The sequence below is a fragment of the Coregonus lavaretus genome (genome assembly GCF_964263955.1).
Source record: "Coregonus lavaretus genome assembly, chromosome: 27".
Taxonomy (NCBI): domain Eukaryota; kingdom Metazoa; phylum Chordata; class Actinopteri; order Salmoniformes; family Salmonidae; genus Coregonus; species Coregonus lavaretus.
Window position 1 is genome coordinate 20,689,301 of NC_140014.1, and position 24,958 is coordinate 20,714,258.

Sequence of the window (24,958 nt, forward strand, 5' to 3'; positions counted from 1 at the left end):
TGAATGTGTCACTGTCAGTCACCTTGATTACTCTAATTTCTTTCGAACCTGTGCACCTACATAGTAAACTTTAATTCGTAGGCTAGGTTGTAGCAACCTCATGATGGGTATAGGGAAAATGTAGTAGCCTAAACCTATGGATGTTACATTGAGCTGGGTGAATGGAATATGAATGACAGTCATCCAATATGCTGTAATAGAAATAAGGTCATTCTCATCTTAAACGGCACCGACCGCCACTGGTGTGCAGTTTGGAGAGGTGTGTAGCCACATTGAGACACCAGTTAGTCCTCTCACTCAAACCCTTTCAATTTTTTTGTCTTATGTTACAACTACCCCACATGTTACTGAATGTATCCAGAATATTTTCAGATTTTGTTATCAACAAATGCGGCGAAAAGTCAAGTAAATGTAAAATGCACATAAAATCAACAGTGTAATGTTTGGATTCAGTCTTGTGTCAGGTGAACTGTTGTGTCCTCAACTTTTTTTCTAATAACTTTCAGATAATCCTCAAACTGTCCCCTTTAAATTGCTACCATGCTTACGCATTTTCATATTTCTTCCGTAAGAAACATTTAAATGTAGCCCTATCCATTTAGGCCAACTCCCACAAATGTGGGGCATGGAGCCTAGCCAGATAACATACAGTAGGGTAGGGCAACTCATATTCTGTTCTTCTGAAATACATTTTCTTCATATCATAATATATTTATTTTGATGTGTATATTAAATTGATGTTCCAAAGGCATGCATCTGTCGCTTGTATGCAGCTTGTGTGCATGGAGGCCTGGAGATGCTAAAGGTGTTTCAGTTTATTAACGGTCAATTACCATGAGACCGGCAGACTTTTGCATGACAATAACCGGCAGACAAAATGTCATGACCGCTACAGCCCTACTCAAGACAAAATTAAAATACAATCAATCAATCAATCATCAGAGTGGTACAAGTAAAGATAACTCCTGGCATCATATCAGAGGTGGGGACATTTTTCGTATTTTTTAGGTCCTGTACCTGAACCAGTGACACATGTCGTTGTGCAAATCTTTTATTTTTCAGGAGTGAAGAACAGCCACTGAGACTGATACTGAGCAGTGCCTGCTCCAATGTGGGTCCCATCTGTCCTGCTGCTTGCCAAGATCAACAGCTGGATCCCTATTGATACAGACACCACTGCATAGCCCACCAACTGCAACAAGACAACTAATTAGGTCACATTTGCACTTACCATCTGCACGTTGTGTGTTCTCATAGGAGCCATATATTTATTCTGACAGTCGATACATGGCAGCAGCTTGCAAGCACATTGATGTTAGATTTATTCTTGACTACGGGAGTCCAGATTCAGGTAAGAATAACAAGAGCCACTGAAACTGCACCACTCCCTTGTCAACAGACTGAAGAGGAGCCAAACAGAGCCTGTGTTTTCCGAACATAGTAGGAAATAAGATAAACAAAGAGATGGCCCGCTGTCCAATAATCAATAATGCATCAATAATGCATCAAGGACCACAGTGCATTCTGGTCACTGATATTGCTAAAAGCAATACTCATGATACACATTGACATAGGTCTAATGCTCTTGCAGGGGCTTAAACTCTCATCCTAGTGCTAACCATGCTCGACCCTGTCTAGCTTGAAAAAGGTTACTCACTGTTTTGCATATCTAATAAATTATCAACATTTTGTTGTCTTGAAGGTGACCTTCTGACAGAGCTCTTCACTGTAAGCAGTGAAAGCTGAATGTGTACTATGAAAACAGGAACTAGCCTGTCTGTCTGACTCATTCAGAGCAGTTGTTTTTTAGAAAAGCATGCTCCCCTCTCAGGCTGGGCTACAGCGGAGCTTCGTATTTGGGCTGTGCCACGTGGACTCTGGCTATCTGCCAAGGCCTTTCCACATGCCTCGCCAAGAGCTCTGCGAGAGCTCTGGGGTCCGCCGTGCCGTGCGGAAGCACCGGCTGAGATCCTCTCAGTCAGACTGACGCTTTGCCCAGCCATGATCCATAATCCTTCTCCCCACCTCGCAGACAGAGGTGTGAAATGCAGCTGTGGCCTGTCAGCACCACCTGCAGAGTGATGCCTGGACATGGAGGTCAATCCAACAGTAACAACCCCTTAACCACACACTAATCAACCTACAAAGACATACACTACAGCCCACACTGATCTCTCTCAGTCTCCCTCTACTTACTAGATACCTGACTGACATAGAAAAACATATACAAAAAAAAAAAAAAGAGGACAATGTCGGATCATATACTGACTGAACAAAAATATAAACCCAACATGCAACAATTTAAAATATTTGACTGAGTTACAGTTCATATGAAATAGTCAATTGAAATACATTAATTAGGCCCTAATCTATGGAGTTCACATGACTGGGCAAGGGCGCAGACATGGGTGGGCCTGGGAGGGCATAGGAGCCAGGCCCAGCCAATCAGAATGAGTTTTTCCCCACAAAAGGGCTTTATTACAGACATAAATATTCCTCAGCACCCCCTCAGACGATCCCGCAGGTGACGAAGCCAGATGTGGTGACGAAGCCAGAGGTGGTTACACGTGGTCTGCGGTTGTGAGACCGGTTGGACGTACTGCCAAATTCTGGTAGAGAAATTAATAATTCAATTCTCTGGCAAAAGCTCTGGTGGACATTCCTGAAGTCAGCATGCCAATTGCATGCTCCCTAAAAACTTGAGACATCTGTGGTATTGTGTTGTGTGACAAAACTGCACATTTTAGAGAGCCTTTTATTGTCCCCAGCACAACGTGCACCTGTGTAATGATCATGCTGTTTAATCAGCTTCTTGATATTCCATACCTGTCAGGTGGATGGATTATCTTGGCAAAGGAGAAATGCTCACTAACAGGGATGTAAACACATTTGTGCATATCATTTGCTTTTTGTGCGTATGGAACATTTCTGGGATCTTTTATTTCAGCTCATGAAACATGGGACCAACACTTTACATGTTGTGTTTATATATTTGTTCAGTATACACTACCATTCAAAAGTTTGGGATCACTTAGAAATATCCTTGTTTCGAAAGAAAAGCCATTTTTATGTCCATTAAAATAACATCAAATTGATCAGAAATACAGTGTAGACATTGTTAATGTTGTAAATGGCTATTGTAGCTGGAAAAAGCAGATTTTTTATGGAATATCTACATAGGCGTACAGAGGCCCATTATCAGCAACCATTAGTCCTGTGTTCCAATGGCACGTTGTGTTTGCTAATCCAAGTTTATCATTTTAAAAGGCTAATTGATCATTAGAAAACCCTTTTGCAATTATGTTAGCACAGCTGAAAACTGTTGTGCTGATTAAAGAACCAATAAAACTGGCCTTCTTGAGACTAGTTGAGTATCTGGAGTAGACACCTCACAGGTCCTCAACTGGCAGCTTCAATAAATAGTACCCGCAAAACACCAGTCTCAACGTCAACAGTGAAGAGGCGACTCCGGGATGCTGACCTTCTAGGCAGAGTTGCAAAGAAAAAGCCATATCTCAGACTGGCCAATAAAAAGAAAAGATTAAGATGGGCAAAAGAACACAGACACCGGACAGAGGAAGATTGGAAAAAAGTGTTATGGACAGATAAATCAAAGTTTGAGGTGTTCGGATCACAAAGAATAACATTTGTGAGACGCAGACCAAATGAAAAGATGCTGAAGGAGTGCTTGATGCCATCTGTCAAGCATGGTGGAGGCAATGTGATGGTCTGGGGGTGCTTTGGTGGTGGTAAAGTGGGAGATTTGTACAGGGTAAAAGGGATTTTGAAAAAGGAAGGCTATCACTCCATTTTGCAACGCCATGCCATACCCTGTGGACGGCGCTTGATTGGAGCCAATTTCCTCCTACAACAGGACAATGACCCAAAGCACAGCTCCAAACTATGCAATAACTATTTAGGGAAGAAGCAGTCAGCTGGTATTCTGTCTATAATGGAGTGGCCAGCACAGTCACCGGATCTCAACCCTATTGAGCTGTTGTGGGAGCAGCTTGACCATATGGTACGTAAAAAGTGCCCATCAAGCCAATCCAACTTGTGGGAGGTGCTTCAGGAAGCATGGGGTGAAATCTCTTCAGATTACCTCAACAAATTGACAACTAGAATGCCAAAGGTCTGCAAGGCTGTAATTGCTGCAAATGGAGGATTCTTTGACGAAAGCAAAGTTTGACACAATTATTATTTCAATTAAAAATCATTATTTTTAACCTTGTCAATTACTACATTTCCTATGCATTTTGCTATATTTCCTATTCAGACTAATTTCATGTATGTTTTCATGGAAAATAAGGACATTTCTGAGTGACCCCAAACTTTTGAAAGGTAGTGTATATTTACATGTTTCAAATGTCCTAGTTATGATATTAGCTTGTGTCGAAGTTGACATTTTCCTTCCCTCACACACGAGTTCAGCTTTTACAACAGCATGCTGGATCATCAGCAGATGACATTCTGATTGCTGGACATTCCTGAGGTATTAGAAGATGTACTCGTGGGTCATCTGGACTTTATAGTTCATTTCTGGGGAACTGAGGGTGGTCTGGAGCAATCATTGATGCATAGATCAAAACCTCATGGCTTATCTACTACCCAAAAACAACATTGAATACAATATTGCACAAATATTATGTATTGTGTCTCACAACAGGCAATTAAATACGTTGGTTAGTGGTCTCCAATGTCTCCCTATGCTTTAGTAGAAGTGTTGGGTTGTGACGGTGAGTGAATAGCATAAACACAGAGGCAATATATTACACCTGATGTTAGTATAGGTCCTGTTTTGCCGAGAAATGTTTAGAACATTTTACCCATGCAAGACTTCAAAAACATTACACACTATACATTCCTCCAAGCTTTACATATGGTTTAATTGTAAACTGGGTGGTTCGAGCCCTGAATGCTGATTGGCTGAAAGCTGTGGTATATCAGACCATATACCAACGGTATGACAAAACATTTATTTTTACTGCTCTAATTACGTTGGTAACCTGTTTATAATAGCAATAAGGCACCTCAGGATTTGTGGTATATTGCCAATATACCACGGCTAAGGGCTGTATCCAGGCACTCCGCATTGGGTCGTGCGTAAGAACAGCCCTTAGCCGTGGTATATTGGCCATATACCACACCCCCTTGGGCCTTATTGCTTAATTATACAATGATGTTTATTAAAGGACACAGATTGCTAAACAGGGAGCAGTGCCAGTGGTTAATGTATAGCTGGCCAGGGCCATACATTCAGAAAAGTAGTGACTACAGGGGAATGTGATAATTTCCTGTCATACTGTTGAACGAACGGCTATATATACACACTGCTCAAAAAAATAAAGGGAACACTTAAACAACACAATGTAACTCCAAGTCAATCACACTTCTGTGAAATCAAACTGTCCACTTAGGAAGCAACACTGATTGACAATACATTTCACATGCTGTTGTGCAAATGGAATAGACAACAGGTGGAAATTATAGGCAATTAGCAAGACACCCCCAATAAAGGACTGGTTTTGCAGGTGGTGACCACAGACCACTTCACAGTTCCTATGCTTCCTGGCTGATGTTTTGGTCATTTTTGAATGCTGGCGGTGCTTTCACTCTAGTGGTAGCATGAGACGGCGTCTACAACCCACACAAGTGGCTCAAGTAGTGCAGCTCATCCAGGATGGCACATCAATGCGAGCTGTGGCAAGAAGGTTTGCTGTGTCTGTCAGCGTAGTGTCCAGAGACAGGCCAGTACATCAGGAGACGTGGAGGAGGCCGTAGGAGGGCAACAACACAGCAGCAGGACTGCTACCTCCGCCTTTGTGCAAGGAGGAGCAGGAGGAGCACTGCCAGAGCCCTGCAAAATGACCTCCAGCAGGCCACAAATGTGCATGTGTCTGCTCAAACGGTCAGAAACATACTCCATGAGGGTGGTAAAGAGGGCCCGACGTCCACAGGTGGGGGTAGTGCTTACAGCCCAACACCGTGCAGGACGTTTGGCATTTGCCAGAGAACACCAAGATTGGCAAATTCGCCACTGGCGCCCTGTGCTCTTCACAGATGAAAGCAGGTTCACACTGAGCACATGGAGAACGTTCTGCTGCCTGCAACATCCTCCAGCATGACCGGTTTGGCGGTGGGTCAGTCATGGTGTGGGGTGGCATTTCTTTGGGGGGCCGCACAGCCCTCCATGTGCTCGCCAGAGGTAGCCTGACTGCCATTAGGTACCGAGATGAGATCCTCAGACCCATTGTGAGACCATATGCTGGTGCGGTTGGCCCTGGGTTCCTCCTAATGCAAGACAATGCTAGACCTCATGGGGCTGGAGTGTTTCAGCAGTTCCTGCAAGAGGAAGGCATTGATGCTATGGACCGCCCGTTCCCCAGACCTGAATCCAATTGAGCACATCTGGGACATCATGTCTCGCTCCATCCACCAACGCCACGTTGCACCACAGACTGTCCAGGAGTTGGACCTCATCAGGAGCATGCCCAGGCGTTGTAGGGAGGTCATACAGGCACGTGGAGGCCACACACACTACTGAGCCTCATTTTGACTTGTTTTAAGGACATTACATCAAAGTTGGATCAGCCTGTAAAGTGGTTTTCCACTTTAATTTTGAGGGTGACTCCAAATCCAGACCTCCATGGGTTGATAAATTTGATTTCCATTGATAATTTTTGTGTGATTTTGTTATCAGCACATTCAACTATGTAAAGAAAAAAGTATTTAATAAGATTATTTCATTCATTCAGATCTAGGATGTGTTATTTTAGTGTTTCCTTTATTTTTTTGAGCAGTGTAATATTATTACAACTGTATCAGGCAAGGCAAGTAACTAGGGAATGGATTCCCATAAAGGATAGCCTAAAGCAGGCAATCAGAAGGCATAGTTTAAATGGCTTGCTGTGCCTTTGTTTCTTAAATCCATTTATCATTGTATCACTAGTATAGGCCCAGACCTACAGTGAGGGAAAAAAGTATTTGATCCCCTGCTGATTTTGTACGTTTGCCCACTGACAAAGAAATGATCAGTCTATAATTTTAATGGTAGGTTTATTTGAACAGTGAGAGACAGAATAACAACAAAATAATCCAGAAAAACGTATGTCAAAAATGTTATAAATTGATTTGCATTTTAATGAGGGAAATAAGTATTTGACCCCCTCTCAATCAGAAAGATTTCTGGCTCCCAGGTGTCTTTTATACAGGTAACGAGCTGAGATTAGGAGCACACTCTTAAAGGGAGTACTCCTAATCTCAGCTTGTTACCTGTATAAAAGACACCTGTCCACAGAAGCAATCGATCAATCATATTCCAAACTCTCTACCATGGCCAAGACCAAAGAGCTCTCCAAGGATGTCAGGGACAAGATTGTAGACCTACACAAGGCTGGAATGGGCTACAAGACCATCGCCAAGCAGCTTGGTGAGAAGGTGACAACAGTTGGTGCGATTATTCGCAAATGGAAGAAACACAAAATAACTGTCAATCTCCCTCGGCCTGGGGCTCCATGCAAGATCTCACCTCGTGGAGGAATCAGCCCAGAACTACACGTGAGGATCTTGTCAATGATCTCAAGGCAGCTGGGACCATAGTCACCAAGAAAACAATTGGTAACACACTACGCTGTGAATGACTGAAATCCTGCAGCGCCCGCAAGGTCCCCCTGCTCAAGAAAGCACATATACAGGCCCGTCTGAAGTTTGCCAATGAACATCTGAATGATTCAGAGGAGAACTGGGTGAAAGTGTTGTGGTCAGATGAGACCAAAATGGAGCTCTTTGGCATCAACTCAACTCGCCGTGTTTGGAGGAGGAGGAATGCTGCCTATGACCCCAAGAACACCATCCCCACCGTCAAACATGGAGGTGGAAACATTATGCTTTGGGAGTGTTTTTCTGCTAAGGGGACAGGACAACTTCACCGCATCAAAGGGACGATGGACGGGGCCATGTACCGTCAAATCTTGGGTGAGAACCTCCTTCCCTCAGCCAGGGCATTGAAAATGGGTCGTGGATGGGTATTCCAGCATGACAATAACCCAAAACACACGGCCAAGGCAACAAAGGAGTGGCTCAAGAAGCAGCGCATTAAGGTCCTGGAGTGGCCTAGCCAGTCTCCAGACCTTAATCCCATAGAAAATCTGTGGAGGGAGCTGAAGGTTCGAGTTGCCAAACGTCAGCCTCGAAACCTTAATGACTTGGAGAAGATCTGCAAAGAGGAGTGGGACAAAATCCCTCCTGAGATGTGTGCAAACCTGGTGGCCAACTACAAGAAACGTCTGACCTCTGTGATTGCCAACAAGGGTTTTGCCACCAAGTACTCAGTCATGTTTTGCAGAGGGGTCAAATACTTATTTCCCTCATTAAAATGCAAATCAATTTATAACATTTTTGACATGCGTTTTTCTGGATTTTTTTGTTGTTATTCTGTCTCTCACTGTTCAAATAAACCTACCATTAAAATTATAGACTGATCATTTCTTTGTCAGTGGGCAAACGTACAAAATCAGCAGGGGATCAAATACTTTTTTCCCTCACTGTATATCAAACTCATGAGTCTTAACATCAGAATAAAAAAGAGAAAAAAGAAAGTTAACCAAATAAATAAACACCAGTGTTCCTGTGGATAACACCAATGGGAAAATTGTTTATAAAGAGCCTATAAACCTGATTCATGGGAATTACAGGCTAGGGAAGGAAGGGAAGGGAAGGGTGTGGAGTACAGTCTCTTTACCCATGCAAGAAACATTAAAGTGCCACCAGATGACATCTCACTGCTCCCAAGGCCAAGCTCTCTTTACCATCCTGTTTTATATTTTATCCTCAAATTAAGGTTGATACCAGACTTTTCAGCCCCTGACAGACCATAGGTTGACTGCCTTGTCTAAATGGCTTGGTGCTCAACTGTGTCAGATTGGTTTAACAATGTGCAATGTACTACGAGTTGGACAGATACAAAAGTGTTTTTAATACATCAAGGAGGACATTTTCTTCTAATATTAAGGCAAATAATTATACTCTTATCTTCCTATTGGCAAAGGATTAGATGAACTGATATTGTTCTGTTGAAATCTACACTGGCGCTATTTTTTCATATCAATTACTCTAGTCCTGTTGAGGCCAAGGCACACAATGAAAAACAAACAGAAGTGCTCAAAACATCATACAACGTTCTAGGTCATTTTAGGACTGAGGAGTATTTGTGATTGCTTGAGAGATGACACGATCTCCAAAGCCTCGACGTGATTTGTTACTCCTGTAGCGATGGGATGGCAAGATGGGCTAGTACACGTTGCCAAATCTGCTAAGAAGTTTTAAGATATCAAATAAGCTGAGTTTGCAAAGTATAGGCCTAGTAAACTCTGCTCATGTGGTGGTCAGCAGGGCGTTTTCTGTGTTGGTCTCTGACTCACCATTCAGTGCAGTGAAACCATGGGTTTCATCAAAACCCACAAAGTGACGTCATAGCCTTATAGCAGAAATAGCCTGCCAGCACACAACAATAGCAATGCTGGAGTTACTAGGCAAATGTAAACAAGGCCTTGATATTCTTGGGGATCAGGTGCAATCGCAACGGTCACTAAGAAAACTGGTCCACAGTCAAATCCCACTGCATCTGCTGCCATGGTGACCACCCCTTTTGACCACTACATTCTCTACCAGCCACCTCTTGCAGGAATAGCATGTGTTATAAGGATATGTAAAAGCAGCACCACCCAACAGCTGATGCTCATAACAGAGTCCCCACCTCTGGATTTAACATGTTGGTGGTACACACATTCCCACATAAACACACTGTAAGGGGCTGGTGCATTTACAGTAATGATAGACAACCATGTCCACAACTTCTTGGTACCACATCCTATTTGTAACAAGGTGAGGTTAACTATATGTTTATAACACAGAGCACAAAGTTAGGTTCTGTTACCATCCTATTCCAGATAAAGTATGAGATTGATATGATACATGGCTACTTCCTAGAATAAAAAAGCAAAAAATTGAAGGGGAAAGAGTTCAGGGCCTCTCTTATGTAAGCCCTCCACCTGAGACAGGAGTACCCTTGCCGTGAAATGGCCATTTCACGAGTGTTTCTTATAATCAACAAATACCAGACTTGTTCTGGTTTATGTGCCATTTAACAACATGGATCTTTCAGGAATCCATGCATCTTTTATTTAAATCAGCACAATATTCATTTTGTATAGTGTGAGCAAGGAAGAACTTTCCAAGAAATAACTTTTTCCGATAACTTGGCGGTGTGTATACGGCACGTAAGCAGGCTATTACAGTGCATCCAAACGGTTTGAATTAGGAGTCAGACTGGTGCAAGCTACTGCCGAGAAGAAAGGCAACCACAAAACAAAAGCATATTTACGTTTACGACCACCCTTGGATTTACCGCCACTGAGGCAGAATGAACAGCTGGTGTAGATAGTGATTTCGAGAGCTTGGGACTATAATGTTCTATCTGGCAAAATATGATTCTGAGATAATTGGCTTTAAAGTTCCGAACCCTCATTAGTTTGAATGTTGTCAGCAATGTCTGTCTTGTATTCTTTTGAAATTAACAACATTAATTGGGGTATTCAGAGTACTATATAGGTAGGGAACATTGAACAGAACATGTCAATAACTAAATGTTGACAAAAATGCAGACAGAACCTTATAGTCCCAAGCTTGCGATTTATTGACACTGTAGTCCAGCTTTAATATGCATGCCATAACTGTGACCATACCTTCAAGTCCCTGCCCCCTCAGACATAGGAATCAAACTGCTTTATGGGCACAGCCGCTTGCAACATCTAATATATTATTTTTACCTTTTGACATCAAACTTCATTTGGTCCCTCCAGTGTCACATTCTGTAATTAATATTCTTTGAATGGTTGAGAAGATATAGGCCTCTGGTGGGAGCATGAGAAAAAAAAGGTCAAATCGGACAGGCAAAGATGAATCTACTCCTCTCCAACACAATAAATACTCAGGACATTACGAAATACAACGTGAACTTGACATTGAAAAGCTGGGATTCCATGGCCATTATTTTTCCAAACTGTGATCCAATAAGTGACAGAATTAAATGATACCCTAGATGCTCCAAATTCTTATCCTAAAACATTTTATTACTTCAAAAACATATTCCCCAGGAACATGGCCTCTACAGAAGACACTGATGAGGATGCCATCTGGCCTAGTGAATTTAGCAATAAGGTTCTGAGATAATTCTGAGTGAGCTCATGTCTGGGAGAAGTCACTAAAGTGAGGACAAAAGTTAATCTGGTGCCAATACAATGAACTTAAATGTCCTCAAAAATGGTATTTACCGAAGGGGTATCAATACTAATTATGACCATTGCCATCTTTTATTGTGTTGATTCCTCTTCTTCAAAAACCCAGTAAAGGAGGAGAGCCAGAGGAGTCATGCTCCTCAACAAGCTCTCAGTCTCATCTACCTAACCTGAAGAAAAGTACAGCTTCTGCTTTCCTAGTGTAGAAGCTGAATAAATTAGCCTTATTATTCTGTCTTTGAAATTCAAATCTAAGATAAATGAGATATTCAGTGTTGAAATGGTAAACAGTTGAGAATTGACTTTCAAGTACCACATAGGGTTTTAATGAGCATATAAATTACCATGCCATGCCAGAACAGTACATTCAAACAGCACACAAGGAGATGTTGGAATCCTCATGTGAATCAATGGACACAATGTTCCTCTTCCATAGTGGTAGTTTTATGAAGGGAACTCGTTCCCGTCATCCTTTGCCTCAAACCCAGATTTGTTTATATTTTCAATATACTTTGTTGTACTGCATTAGAATGGGTAAGAGTCAGATAGATTTGTGCACGCAACATATGAAAAGTGAATGAATCAGTCTAGAAGCAACTTAATGTAGCCTACAACTTGCTGATGCTTAGACAAATGTTTTTTTGGGGGGGACAATTTACAAGGGGTAAACTATGCAATTATGTTGCATTTAGTGTGGGTGTTGTGGGAAATATGACTCAATATAAGAGTACTAAAGTTAGGGTGCAAACTACCAACACAAAATCACACATTTTCCCATTTAAGGAAAGTGGGAGTGGGTCTCCCTGAGGTTCAATGAACAAAGCTTTTACAAGAATCTGTAGTTGATGTCCCACTGTGTTGACCTTGTTATGAGTCTTCATGACCTTGACTCTTTGCAGGCGTAGATGGTGTTTTGAGTTGTTAATGGCACCTTTGTGAACCCAGACCTATTAGGCAGTAGACAGTTGGGCTGTACAGTACATACCTGGGCCTGGGGCAGACTGTGGTCAGGGTAGGGGCTTCGCACAGACAGGAAGTCTTCAACAGGAAGGAGGAGCTGCAGTCTGGAGTCAATGTGAATTAGCTGGTCTCGTTCTGTTGGTTCGGGGGTGTAACCCTCACCCGCTGGTACTGGAACGACCCACATGTCTCCCTAGGAAGAAGACAAACATATAGGCTGAAGTATATGACAAGCGGCCCCTCCCTCCAAGTAGCAAGGGCACAAACACTTCCCCCAAATAACAACAAAAGAAAAAAGGTTGAGCCCAAAAAACTCTCAACTGATAATTCTGTCAGAAATACTTGGCAGACCCTATATCTTCAAAACCTGACCTAAGCCATGTCCAAGTTAAATCTACCTCTCTGGTTATTATTCAAAAATAAAATTGGACTATTTTACCTCCCATCCAAACTACAGTCACAAATTACACACTCTTTACGAAAGGCACTCTAAATACAACTCTTTCTTGCACCCAGAATTAGCTTTTGGATGGAAGACAGACTACTGGACACTCCATGGGTCTTGCCAAGAACTCTCCAAAATGCCAGATATTTAACAATTGCCTCTGCCTCACAATGAGTGACTGTCTCATAAGGCTTACATTAAATCATATGAAACAGCAGGTGGGTGGTGAGCTCATTTTGGGCCCAGTAGTGAGCTAAGACTTGTCCAGCAGCCTACTGCTAAGCTCAGAGATCTCAGTAGTGGCTCCACAGAGAGAGCCAAACCCTTTAACGCTATGATCTCAGTGCATGAAGATGAGTGAACAGGATAATATTTTATCAACAAACAGAGCCATAAAGCTTCAACTACCAACTAGCACAAACCAAGGACTTCAAAATGACCCATCTCAATAACATTATAGCCCATTAGTTATATGCCCAGTTACTGTTTTTTTGTGTGTGATTACTTAGTGATAAAAACACGTAGTAATACAGTCGACCAATCGAATGTGAATACAGTAGAATGATAGAATATGCATGTAAAAAGAGGACAGTCTTATTGTTAGTAGCACAAATTGACACATTGTCAGACAAATCAGTCTGCTACTGGATGTGCAGCACAACAGGATTGATCTAGGAGGAGACATGACGAAACAGAGCTATCCAGGATCCTGAACGCACAATTTATTTATTTAAACTGTTGAGGCATAGAGAATGAGGCACAGAGTTGTTCTTCAACACCCTGTATCAAAAGGCCTATATACTGTACCTATGATCTGTAAGATTAATGTGAGGAAAAATTTGAGGAACATTGTGTCCTGTCCTACACTGCTAACACAGTGAGGCCTGAGGTAGGCCTAAGCGATTAACTTTTTAAAGAGACAAGTCTTCCTGTGTTTATGGAAAGGCAGCCTTATAAAGAGCACTCACTGTGATGCCATGTTTATCACCCCGGGTTTCTAGTACAATATGCAGTTGAGGATTGTGCAAGTAATGGAGGAAAGGTCATCATAAAAGTGTTTCAGGAGGAGAGACAGAGACGCAGCGCTATGGCCTGTAGTTGATTACGAGTCCTACTTGGCCCTGCCAAGTTCCCTGTCTGGATGCACTTGCCCGCATGGTCACCGTGGATTCCTGACTATCAACATGAAATATGTGCTCCCTGTCCAACAGCCATTCATAACAGCACACCGCGCAATAACAGGAAGTCTTATTCTAACCAATAAAAGACTCCAGCATCTATGCTCCCCTCAGTTTGATATCCACCACGCAATTACAGTAGTATTGTTCTAAAAAGTAAAGGAAACCATCATAAATACGGCAGCCAGACTTCAAAACGTTGGCAAGACGTTCCAGGGATGCATGGCAGTCCTGGTCAGACTAAATGGTACCGTATGTGAGAGATAAGTGCTAGTCTAGGTCTTCTCATCACAGCAGGGCAAGGTTAATCATAACTGACCTCAAAATTCAGCTTTGCAGCCAAAGCTGCCAGCTAAGCCATTTGGGGAAAATTGCATCTGAAAATCAACCATTTTAAGTTTACAGGGTGTGGATCAGAGGGTGGCTGCAGAACAGAAAACGGTTTTCCCCATGTAGCAAACACTCTCACAAATTATATTAAACAAAGGAACACAAGGGGCTATTCAAATGCACCTGGCACTACATAAGCACAGATTTTCAGCACATACGAATAAACCATAATACTGAATCTTGTGACTAAAGTGAAGCAATAAGATTGCTGTCTAATATTCAGAAGATGTGGCAATCCCTGTGACCTTTGCATGGCACATGACATCTGGTAAATAACGACTATGGGGAGTCAAAATCAGCTACTGTCGTTGCCAAGTAGTCATTGTTTCAAAACGTGCATATGGGCAATTCCACAGTAACAGAGTGATGCTGAGACTCAGATATTTCACTTTGGTTTGTTTAACTTTGCCACCATTGCGTTTTATTTGACATACATTTTAAAGAGAAAAATCTGTGTCTCAGCATCACTCTGTTACCGTGGAATTGCCCATATCTAACCTACATTACAACATGTGCTATACTTGTAAAGTAGGTCAGCGTTTAGGCCAGTTTAGTTAGGCCACTTAGATTTTTACAATATCATCTGATTGGCAAATGATTTCAAACGGTTGTTCATTTAAACAGTTTCTCTGTGTACTCATGAGTATTGGCCATAGCAACAACCATAACAGCTATGTGAGTAACACAGTGCTTGAAAGAAGTTGCTCAATACATTACAAACTATTCACACCATGATAACGAGTGTCTACTGGCTACTACTACCCTAAACATAATAAGTGAAATGTTTATGTGTAGACCAAGTGCTGTGAGAGACAAATGGTGCAGTCTAGATGAACTCTGTTTGCCACATTCAGACACTTGAAAACAAGAGTCATCCTACACCACATGCTCACCATCAGAGCTGTATTTTGGCCTACCTCACAGCCTGCCTTCCCAGCATTGTCCCCTTCCTCTTCCTCCATGTCTCTGAGGAGCTCCTCGAGACGATACTTCTCGTCCTGTGTCATCTGCATTGGGCCTCCTGCACCACTCGCCAACTGTCATGTTTGACAAAGTAGTGACAACAATCATTCATCAGATCAGATTGTAGTTATTTTCAAATCAGGCCCCTGAGTCTTTGAGTTGAAGAACTATATAAACTCAGCAAAAAAAGAAACGTCCTCTAACTGTCAACTGCGTTTATGTTCAGCAAACTTAACATGTGTTAATATTTGTATGAACATAACAAGATTCAACAACTGAGACATAAACTGAACAAGTTCCACAGACATGTGACTAACAGAAATTGAATAATGTGTCCCTGAACAAAGAGGGGGTCAAAATCAGAAGTAACAGTCAGTATCTGGTGTGGCCACCAGCTGCATTAAGTACTGCAGTGCATCTCCTCCTCATGGACTGCACCAGATTTGGCAGTTCTTGCTGTGAGATGTTACCCCACTCTTCCACCAAGGCACCTGCAAGTTCCCTGACATTTCTGGGGGGAATGGCCCTAGCCCACACCCTCCAATCCAACAGGTCCCAGACGTGCTCAATCGGATTGAGATCAGGGCTCTTCGCTGGCCATGGCAGAACACTGACATTCCTGTCTTGCAGGAAATCACGCACAGAACGAGCAGCATGGCTGGTGGCATTGTCATGCTGGAGGGTCATGTCAGGATGAGCCTGCAGGAAGGGTACCACATGAGGGAGGAGGATGTCTTCCCTGTAACGCACAGCGTTGAGATTACCCCCAATGACAACAAGCTCAGTCCGATGATGCTGTGACACACCGCCCCAGACCACGACGGATCCTCCACCTCCAAATCGATCCCGCACCAGAGTACAGGCCTCGGTGTAACACTCATTCCTTCGACGATAAACGCGAATCCGACCATCACCCCTGGTGAGACAAAACTGCGACTCGTCAGTGAAGAGCACTTTTTGCCAGTCCTGTCTGGTCCAGCGACGGTGGGTTTGTGCCCATTGGCGACGTTGTTGCCAGTGATGTCTGGTGAGGACCTGCCTTACAACAGGCCTACAAGCCCTCAGTCCAGCCTCGCTCAACCTATTGCGGACAGTCTGAGCACTGATGGAGGGTGTTCCTGGTGTTACTCGGGCAGTTGTTGTTGCCATCCTGTACCTGTCCCGCAGGTGTGATGTTTGGATGTACCGATCCTGTGCAGGTGTTGTTACACGTGGTCTGCCACTGCGAGGACGATCAGCTGTCCGTCCTGTCTCCCTGTAGCGCTGTCTTAGGTATCTCACTGTACAGACATTGCAATTTATTGCCCTGGCCACATCTGCAGTCCTCATGCCTCCTTGCAGCATGCCTAAGGCACGTTCACGCAGATGAGCAGGGACCCTGGGCATCTTTCTTTTGGTGTTTTTCATAGTCAGTAGAAAGGCCTCTTTAGTGTCCTAAATTTTCATAACTGTGACCTTAATTGCCTACCGTCTGTAAGCTGTAGTAAGTCTTAACGACCATTCCACAGGTGCATGTTCATTAATTGTTTATGGTTCACTGAACAAGCATGGGAAACAGTGTTTAAAACCTTTACAATGAATTTTGATTTTTACAAATTATCTTTGAAAGACAGGGTCCTGAAAAAGGGACGTTTCTTTTTTTGTGAGTTTATTTTTCCCAGTGAAAAAAAAAAACACACGTAATGTGAGACTTGTCCAAAGTCATGTGACAGTCTGACACTGCACCTGGCCCAACATTAAACTTTGACATACCTCAATATTTTTCTTCACAAAGTCTGGTTTATTTTTGCCCCTGGGAACTCCACTCTGGCTGCCTTCTGATTCGTCTGCCCTCTCTTCTTGACCCACTTCAGCCAAGTCTGCTGCTGTGTTGTTGAGGTCCTTTTCACCTGTGTGGGAGTCAGTGGCGGTCGGTGCAGTTTAAGTTGAGGGAGGACTTCTTTTCAAAAAAAAAAATTATGAGCATGGCCTTATTTCTATTACAGCATATTGGATGACTGTCATTCATATTCCATTCACCCAGTTCAATGTAACATTGATAGGTTTAGGCTACTACATAAATGATACTCACATTTTCCCTACCCATCATGAGGTTGATACAACCTAGCCTATGAATGAAAGTTTACTATGTAGATGCACACAGGTCGAGAGAACATCTAGCTGATGAAATTCAAGCATGTTTATCCCCGTTTCGTTCCGTTTGCTTCTGTTTCAGAAACGTTTTTTAACAGAATCGGCGGAATGAATACACCCCTGATCACACGTAAACACAGCTCACTTTCATAGCAGCCAGGTTGTATTCCTTCTCGCATCTATGCGCTCTCCTCCTCTCACCTTTTCCCTTCTCTTGTGGACTTCAATGCACAACACATCAGCTGTATGTGACCAGGCTAAAAAAACATTCCAAGCCAAACCATATCATAACCGCTACACACAGCCTACATTGTTGTCACCATATTAGCTAAAGTAACGTCATAGTCAACATAGCTAATATAACTAATGCATTAGTAAACCTGCTACAATCATGTAGTGCAGTGTACAGTCAGTAAGCAGTTTAGCAGTTACACCGGCAGGCCCCGGTGGCAATACAGTGAGGGAAAAAAGTATTTGATCCCCTGCTGATTTTGTACATTTGCCCACTGACAAAAAATGGTTAGTCTATAATTTTAATGATAGGTTTATTTGAACAGTGAGAGACAGAATAACAACAAAAAAATCCAGAAAGACGCATGTCAAAAATGTTATAAATTGATTTGCATTTTAATGAGGGAAATAAGTATTTGACCCCCTCTCAATCAGAAAGATTTCTGGCTCCCAGGTGTCTTTTATACAGGTAACGAGCTGAGATTAGGAGCACACTCTTAAAGGGAGTGCTCCTAATCTCAGCTTGTTACCTGTATAAAAGACACCTGTCCACAGAAGCAATCAATCAATCAGATTCCAAACTCTCCACCATGGCCAAGACCAAAGAGCTCTCCAAGGATGTCAGGGACAAGATTGTAGACCTACACAAGGCTGGAATGGGCTACAAGACCATCGCCAAGCAGCTTGGTGAGAAGGTGACAACAGTTGGTACGATTATTCGCAAATGGAAGAATCACAAAATAACTGTCAATCTCCCTCGGCCTGGGTCTCCATGCAAGATCTCACCTTGTGGAGTTGCAATGATCATGAGAACGGTGAGGAATCAGCCCAGAACTACACGGGAGGATCTTGTCAATGATCTCAAGGCAGCTGGGACCATAGTCACCAAGAAAACAATTGGTAACACACTACGCCGTGAAGGACTGAAATCCTGCAGCGCCCGCAAGGTCCCCCTGCTCAAGAAAGCACATATACAGGCCCGTCTGAAGTTTGCCAATGAACATCTGAATGATTCAGAGGAGAACTGGGTGAAAGTGTTGTGGTCAGATGAGGCCAAAATCGAGCTCTTTGGCATCAACTCAACTCGCCGTGTTTGGAGGAGGAGGAATGCTGCCTATGACCCCAAGAACACCATCCCCACCATCAAACATGGAGGTGGAAACATTATGCTTTGGGCGTGTTTTTCTGCTAAGGGGACAGGACAACTTCACCGCATCAAAAGGACGATGGACGGGGCCATATACCATCAAATCTTGGGTGAGAACCTCCTTCCCTCAGCCAGGGCATTGAAAATGGGTTGTGGATGGGTATTCCAGCATGACAATGACCCAAAACATACAGCCAAGGCAACAAAGGAGTGGCTCAAGAAGAAGCACATTAAGGTCCTGGAGTGGCCTAGCCAGTCTCCAGACCATAATCCCATAGAAAATCTGTGGAGGGAGCTGAAGGTTCGAGTTGCCAAACGTCAGCCTCGAAACCTTAATGACTTGGAGAAGATCTGCAAAGAGGAGTGGGACAAAATCCCTCCTGAGATGTGTGCAAACCTGGTGGCCAACTACAAGAAACGTCTGACCTCTGTGATTGCCAACAAGGGTTTTGCCACCAAGTACTAAGTCATGTTTTGCAGAGGGGTCAAATACTTATTTCCCTCATTAAAATGCAAATCAATTTATAACATTTTTGACATGCGTTTTTCTGGATTTTTTTGTTGTTATTCTGTCTCTCACTGTTCAAATAAACCTACCATTAAAATTATAGACTGATCATGTCTTTGTCAGTGGGCAAACGTACAAAATCAGCAGGGGATCAAATACTTTTTTCCCTCACTGTAAATTAGTCAAACCAAAAGCTTACCTTGACTTGGAAGAGTTCCAGTGTTGTGTTGGATAGTCATAGCCAGCTAGCTAAAATAGCATCCCTCAGTTTGAGCCGGGTGTTTGAGTAGGCTAAACTAGTTAGCTGCATTTGCTAGCTAAGTAAGTGAGGGAAAAAAAATGAAATATAGCTATTCCCCTCTCTCTCGTTTCTCCTTCATTTTGTAAGAAATTAATTTGTTCAAAACTGTTCAACTATTGCCTTTCTCTCTCTTTGAGTCAACTACTCACCACATTTTATGCACTGTAGTGCTAGCTAGCTGTGGCTTATGATTTCAGTACTAGATTGATTCTCTGATCCTTTGATTGGGTGGACAACATGTCAGTTCATGCTGCAAGAGCTCTGATAGGTTGGAGGCTGTCCTCTGGAAGCTGTCATAACTACTGTGTAAGTCTATGGAAGGGGGTGAGAACCATGAGCCTCCTAGGTTTTGTATTGAAGTCAATGTACTCAGAGGAGGACGGAAGTTAGATACACCATGGTGCTACCCTACAGAGTGCTGTTGAGGCTACTGTAGATCTTCATTGCAAAACAGCGTGTTTTAATCAATTATTTGGTAATACAGTGCATTCAGACCCCTTCACTTTTTCCACATTGTTACGTTACAGCCTTATTCTAAAATGGATTAAATTAAAAAATGTTCCTCATCAATATACACACAATACCCCATAATGACAAAGCAAAAACTGGTTTTTAGATTTTCAAAAACAAACATAAAATACCTTATTTACATAAGTATTCAGACCCTTTGCTATGAGACTCGAAATTGAGCTCAGGTGCATCCTGTTTCCATTGATCATCCTTGAGATGTTTCTACAACTTGGAGTCCACCTGTGGTAAATTAAATTGATTGGACATGATTTGGAAAGGCACATACCCGTCTATATAAGGTCCCACAGTTGACAGTGCATGTCAGGGCAAAAACCAAGCCTTGAGGTTGAAGGAATTGTCCGTAGAGCTCCGAGACAGGATTGTGTCGAGGCACAGATCTGGGGAAGGGTAGCAAAAAATGTCTGCAGCATTGAAGGTCCCCAAGAACACAGTGGCCTCCATCATTCTTAAATTGAAGAAGTTTGGAACCACAAAGACTCTTCCTAGAGCTGGCTGCCCGGCCAAACTGAGCAATCGGGGGAGAAGGGCCTTGGTCAGGGAGGTGACCAAGAACCCAATGGTCACTCTGACAGAGCTCCAGAGTTACCTCTGTGGAGATGGGAGAACCTTCCAGAAGGGCAACCATCTCTGCAGCACTCCACTAATCAGGCCTTTATGGTAGAGTGGCCAGACGGAAGCCACGCCTCAGTAAAAGGCACATGACAGCCCGCTTGGAGTTTGCCAAAAGGCACCCAAAGGACTCTGACCATGAGAAACAATATTCTCTGGTCTGATGAAACCAAGATTGAACTCTTTGGCCTGAATGCCAAATGTCACGTCTGGAGGAAACCTGGTACCATCCCTACGGTGAAGCATCGTGGTGGCAGCATCATGCTATGGGGATGTTTTTCAGCGGCAGGGACTGGGAGACTAGTCAGGACCGAGGGAAAGATTAACGGAATAAAGTACAGAGAGATCCTTTGATGAAAACCTGCTCCAGAGTGCTCAGGACCTCAGACTGGGGAGAAGGTTCACCTTCCAACAGGACAACGACCCTAAGCACACAGCCAAGACAATGCAGGAGTGGTTTTGGGACTCTGAATCTCTCTGAATGTCCTTGAGTGGCCCAGCCAGAGTCCAGACTTGAACACGATCGAGCATCTCTGGAGAGACCTGAAAATAGCCATGCAGCGATGATCCGCATCCAACCTGACAAAGCTTGAGAGGATCTGCAGAGAAGAATGGGAGAAACTCCCCAAATACCGGTGTGCCAAGCTTGTAGCGTCATACCCAAGAAGACTTGAGGCTGTAATCGCTGCCAAAGGTGCTTCAACAAAGTAATGAGTAAAGGGTCTGAATACCTATGTAAATGTGATATTTCCATTTTTTTATACATTTGCAAACGTTTCTAAAAACCTATTTTTGCTTTGTCATTATGGTGTATTTTATGTAGATTGACAAGGGGAAAAAACAATTTAATCCATTTTAGAATAAGGCTGTAATGTAACAAAATGTGGAAAAAGTCATGGGGTCTGAATACTTTGCGAATGCACTGTATTTAGTATAGTTTTATCTAAAAAGGATAACTTTTTTTTATGTTTCACTCTTTTTATTTTTATGAAATTTAAATGAGTAGGATGGTCCTCCCCTTCCTCCTCTGAGGAGCCTCCACTGGTGGGAGTTGTTCATGCATTTTTGGGATTCCAGCAGGTAAACGTGTAAACTCACGAGTTTAAGAACCACTAGAAGGTTCTGCCTAGTATCATCCTGAGACATTTTGGAGAGACATTGTCAACAATCGAAGCAATTATTCCATATTACCATGTATCAATTAAACTTGATCACGCTAGGATATGTTCCGGGTAGCTTCTGAAAATAATTTAGACATATACACTGAAACGGTGACTGAGTTTATCAGGAAGTGTATAGGTGATGTTGTGCCCACTGTGACTATTAAAACCTACCCTAACCAGAAACCGTGGATAGATGGCAGCATTCGCGCAAATCTGAAAGCGCAAACCACCGCATTCAACCATGGCAAGGTGACTGGGAATATGGCAGAATACAAACAGTGTAGCTATTCACTCCGCAAGGCAATTCAACTGGCAGAACATCAGTATAGAGACAAAGTGGAGTCGCAATTCAACGGCTCAGACACAAGACGTATGTGGCAGGGTCTACAGACAATCACGGACTACAAAAGGAAAACCAGCCACGTCGCCGACAACGGCTTCTCGCTTCCAGACAAGCTAAACACCTTCTTCGCCCACTTTGAGGATAACACAGTGCTACTACCAAGGACTGTGGCCTCTCCTTCTCCATGGCCGACGTGATTAAGACATTTAAGCATGTTAACCCCCACAAGGCTGCCAGCCCAGACGGCATCCCTAGCCGCGTCCTCAGAGCATGCGCAGACCAGCTGGCTGGTCTGTTTACGGACATATTCAATCTCTCCCTTTCTCAGTCTGCTGTTCCCACATGCTTCAAGATGGCCACCATTGTTCCTGTACCCAAGAAAGCAAAGGTAACTGAACTAAATGACTATCGCCCTGTAGCACTCACCTCTGTCATCATGAAGTGCTTTGAGAGACTAGTCAAGGATCATATCACCTCTACCTTACCTGTCACCCTAGACCCACTCCAATTTGCATACCGCCCCAATAGATCCACAGACGATGCAATCGCCATCACACTGCACACTATCACACTATCCCATCTGGACAAGAGGAATACCTATGTAAGAATGCTGTTCATTGACTATAGCTCAGCATTCAACACCATAGTACCCTCCAAGCTCATCATTAAGCTCGAGGCCCTGGGTCTGAACCCCGCACTGTGCAACTGGGTCCTGGACTTCCTGACGGGCCGCCCCCAGGTGGTGAAGGTAGGAAACAACATCTCCACTTCGCTGATCCTCAACACTGGGGCCCCACAAGGGTGCGTGCTCAGCCCCCTCCTGTACTTCCTGTTCACCCATCACTGCGTGGCCAAGCACGCCTCCAACTCAATCATCAAGTTTGCAGACGACAAAACAGTCGTAGGCTTGATTACCAACAATGACGAGACCGCCTACAGGGAGGAGGTGAGGGCTCTGGGAGTGTGGTGCCAGGAAAATAACCTCTCACTCAACATTAACAAAACAAAGGAGATGATCGTGGACTTCAGGAAACAGCAGAGGGTGCACCCCCCTATCCACATCGACGGGACCGCTGTGGAGAATGTGGAAAGCTTCAAGTTCCTTGGCGTACACATCACCGACAAACTGAAATGGTCCACCCACGCAGACGGTGTGGTGAAGAAGGCGCAACAGAGCCTCTTCAACCTCAGAAAGCTGAAGCAATTCGGCTTAGCACCTAAAACCCTCACAAACTTTTACAGATGCACAATTGAGAGCATCCTGTCGGGCTGTATCACCGCCTGGTACGGCAACTGCACCGCCCACAACCGCAGGGCTCTCCAGAGGGTGGTGCGTTCTGCCGAACGCATTACCGGGGGCAAACTACCCACCCTCCAAGACACATACAGCACCCGATGTCACAGGAAGGCCAAAAGCCACTGCCTGTTCACCCCGCTATCATCCAGAAGGTGAGGTCAGTACAGGTGCATCAAAGCTGGAAATGAAGCTGAGAATGAAAAACAGCTTCTATCTCAAGGCTATCCGACTGTTAAATAGCCAACACTAGCACATTGGAGGCTGCTGCTGCCTATTGAAATCACTGGCCACTTTAAGAAATGGAACACTAGTCACTTTAATCAGGTTTACATATCTTGCACTACTCATCTCATATGTACAGTGGGGAGAACATGTATTTGATACACTGCCGATTTAGCAGGTTTTCCTACTTACAAAGCATGTAGAGGTCTGTAATTTTTATCATAGGTACACTTCAACTGTGCGAGACGGAATCTAAAACAGAAATCCAGAAAATCACATTGTATGATTTTTAAGTAATTAATTTGCATTTTATTGCATGACATAAGTATTTGATCACCTACCAACCAGTAAGAATTCCGGCTCTCACAGACCTGTTAGTTTTTCTTTAAGAAGCCCTCCTGTTCTCCACTCATTAACTGTATTAACTGCACCTGTTTGAACTTGTTACCTGTATAAAAGACACCTGTCCACAAACTCAATCAAACAGACTCCAACCTCTCCACAATGGCCAAGACCAGAGAGCTGTGTAAGGACATCAGGGATAAAATTGTAGACCTGCACAAGGCTGGGATGGGCTACAGGACAATAGGCAAGTAGCTTGGTGAGAAGGCAACAACTGTTGGCGCAATTATTAGAAAATGGAAGAAGTTCAAGATGACGGTCAATCACCCTCGGTCTGGGGCTCCATGCAAGATCTCACCTCGTGGGGCATCAATGATCATGAGGAAGGTGAGGGATCAGCTCAGAACTACACGGCAGGACCTGGTCAATGACCTGAAGAGAGCTGGGACCACAGTTTCAAAGAAAACCATTAGTAACACACTATGCCGTCATGGATTAAAATCCTGCAGCACACGCAAGGTCCCCCTGCTCAAGCCAGCGCATGTCCAGGCCCGTCTGAAGTTTGCCAATGACCATCTGGATGATCCAGAGGAGGAATGGGAGAAGGTCATGTGGTCTGATGAGACAAAAATAGAGCTTTTTGGTCTAAACTCCACTTGCCGTGTTTGGAGGAAGAAGAAGGATGAGTACAACCCCAAGAACACCATCCCAACCGTGAAGCATGGAGGTGGAAACATCATTCTTTGGGGATGCTTTTCTGCAAAGGGGACAGGACGACTGCACCGTATTGAGGGGAGGATGGATGGGGCTATGTTTCGCGAGATCTTGGCCAACAACCTCCTTCCCTCAGTAAGAGCATTGAAGATGGGTCGTGGCTGGGTCTTCCAGCATGACAACGACC

The 24,958-nt window shown here is 43.6% G+C and overlaps 1 protein-coding gene across 1 annotated transcript in view; it reads right to left on the minus strand.

The window, feature by feature from the left end:
* The window catches only part of fsip1 (fibrous sheath interacting protein 1), a gene marked incomplete at its 5' end in the record, with an annotated part of 74,651 nt that overhangs the window by 40,232 nt on the left and 9,461 nt on the right, over positions 1-24,958 (minus strand). Inside the window, 3 exons of the mRNA XM_084143857.1 lie at positions 12,280-12,447; positions 15,185-15,304; positions 16,983-17,119. Of these exons, the coding sequence (XP_083999983.1) occupies positions 12,280-12,447; positions 15,185-15,304; positions 16,983-17,119 (425 nt within the window). The remainder of the gene's footprint in view (positions 1-12,279; positions 12,448-15,184; positions 15,305-16,982; positions 17,120-24,958) is intronic.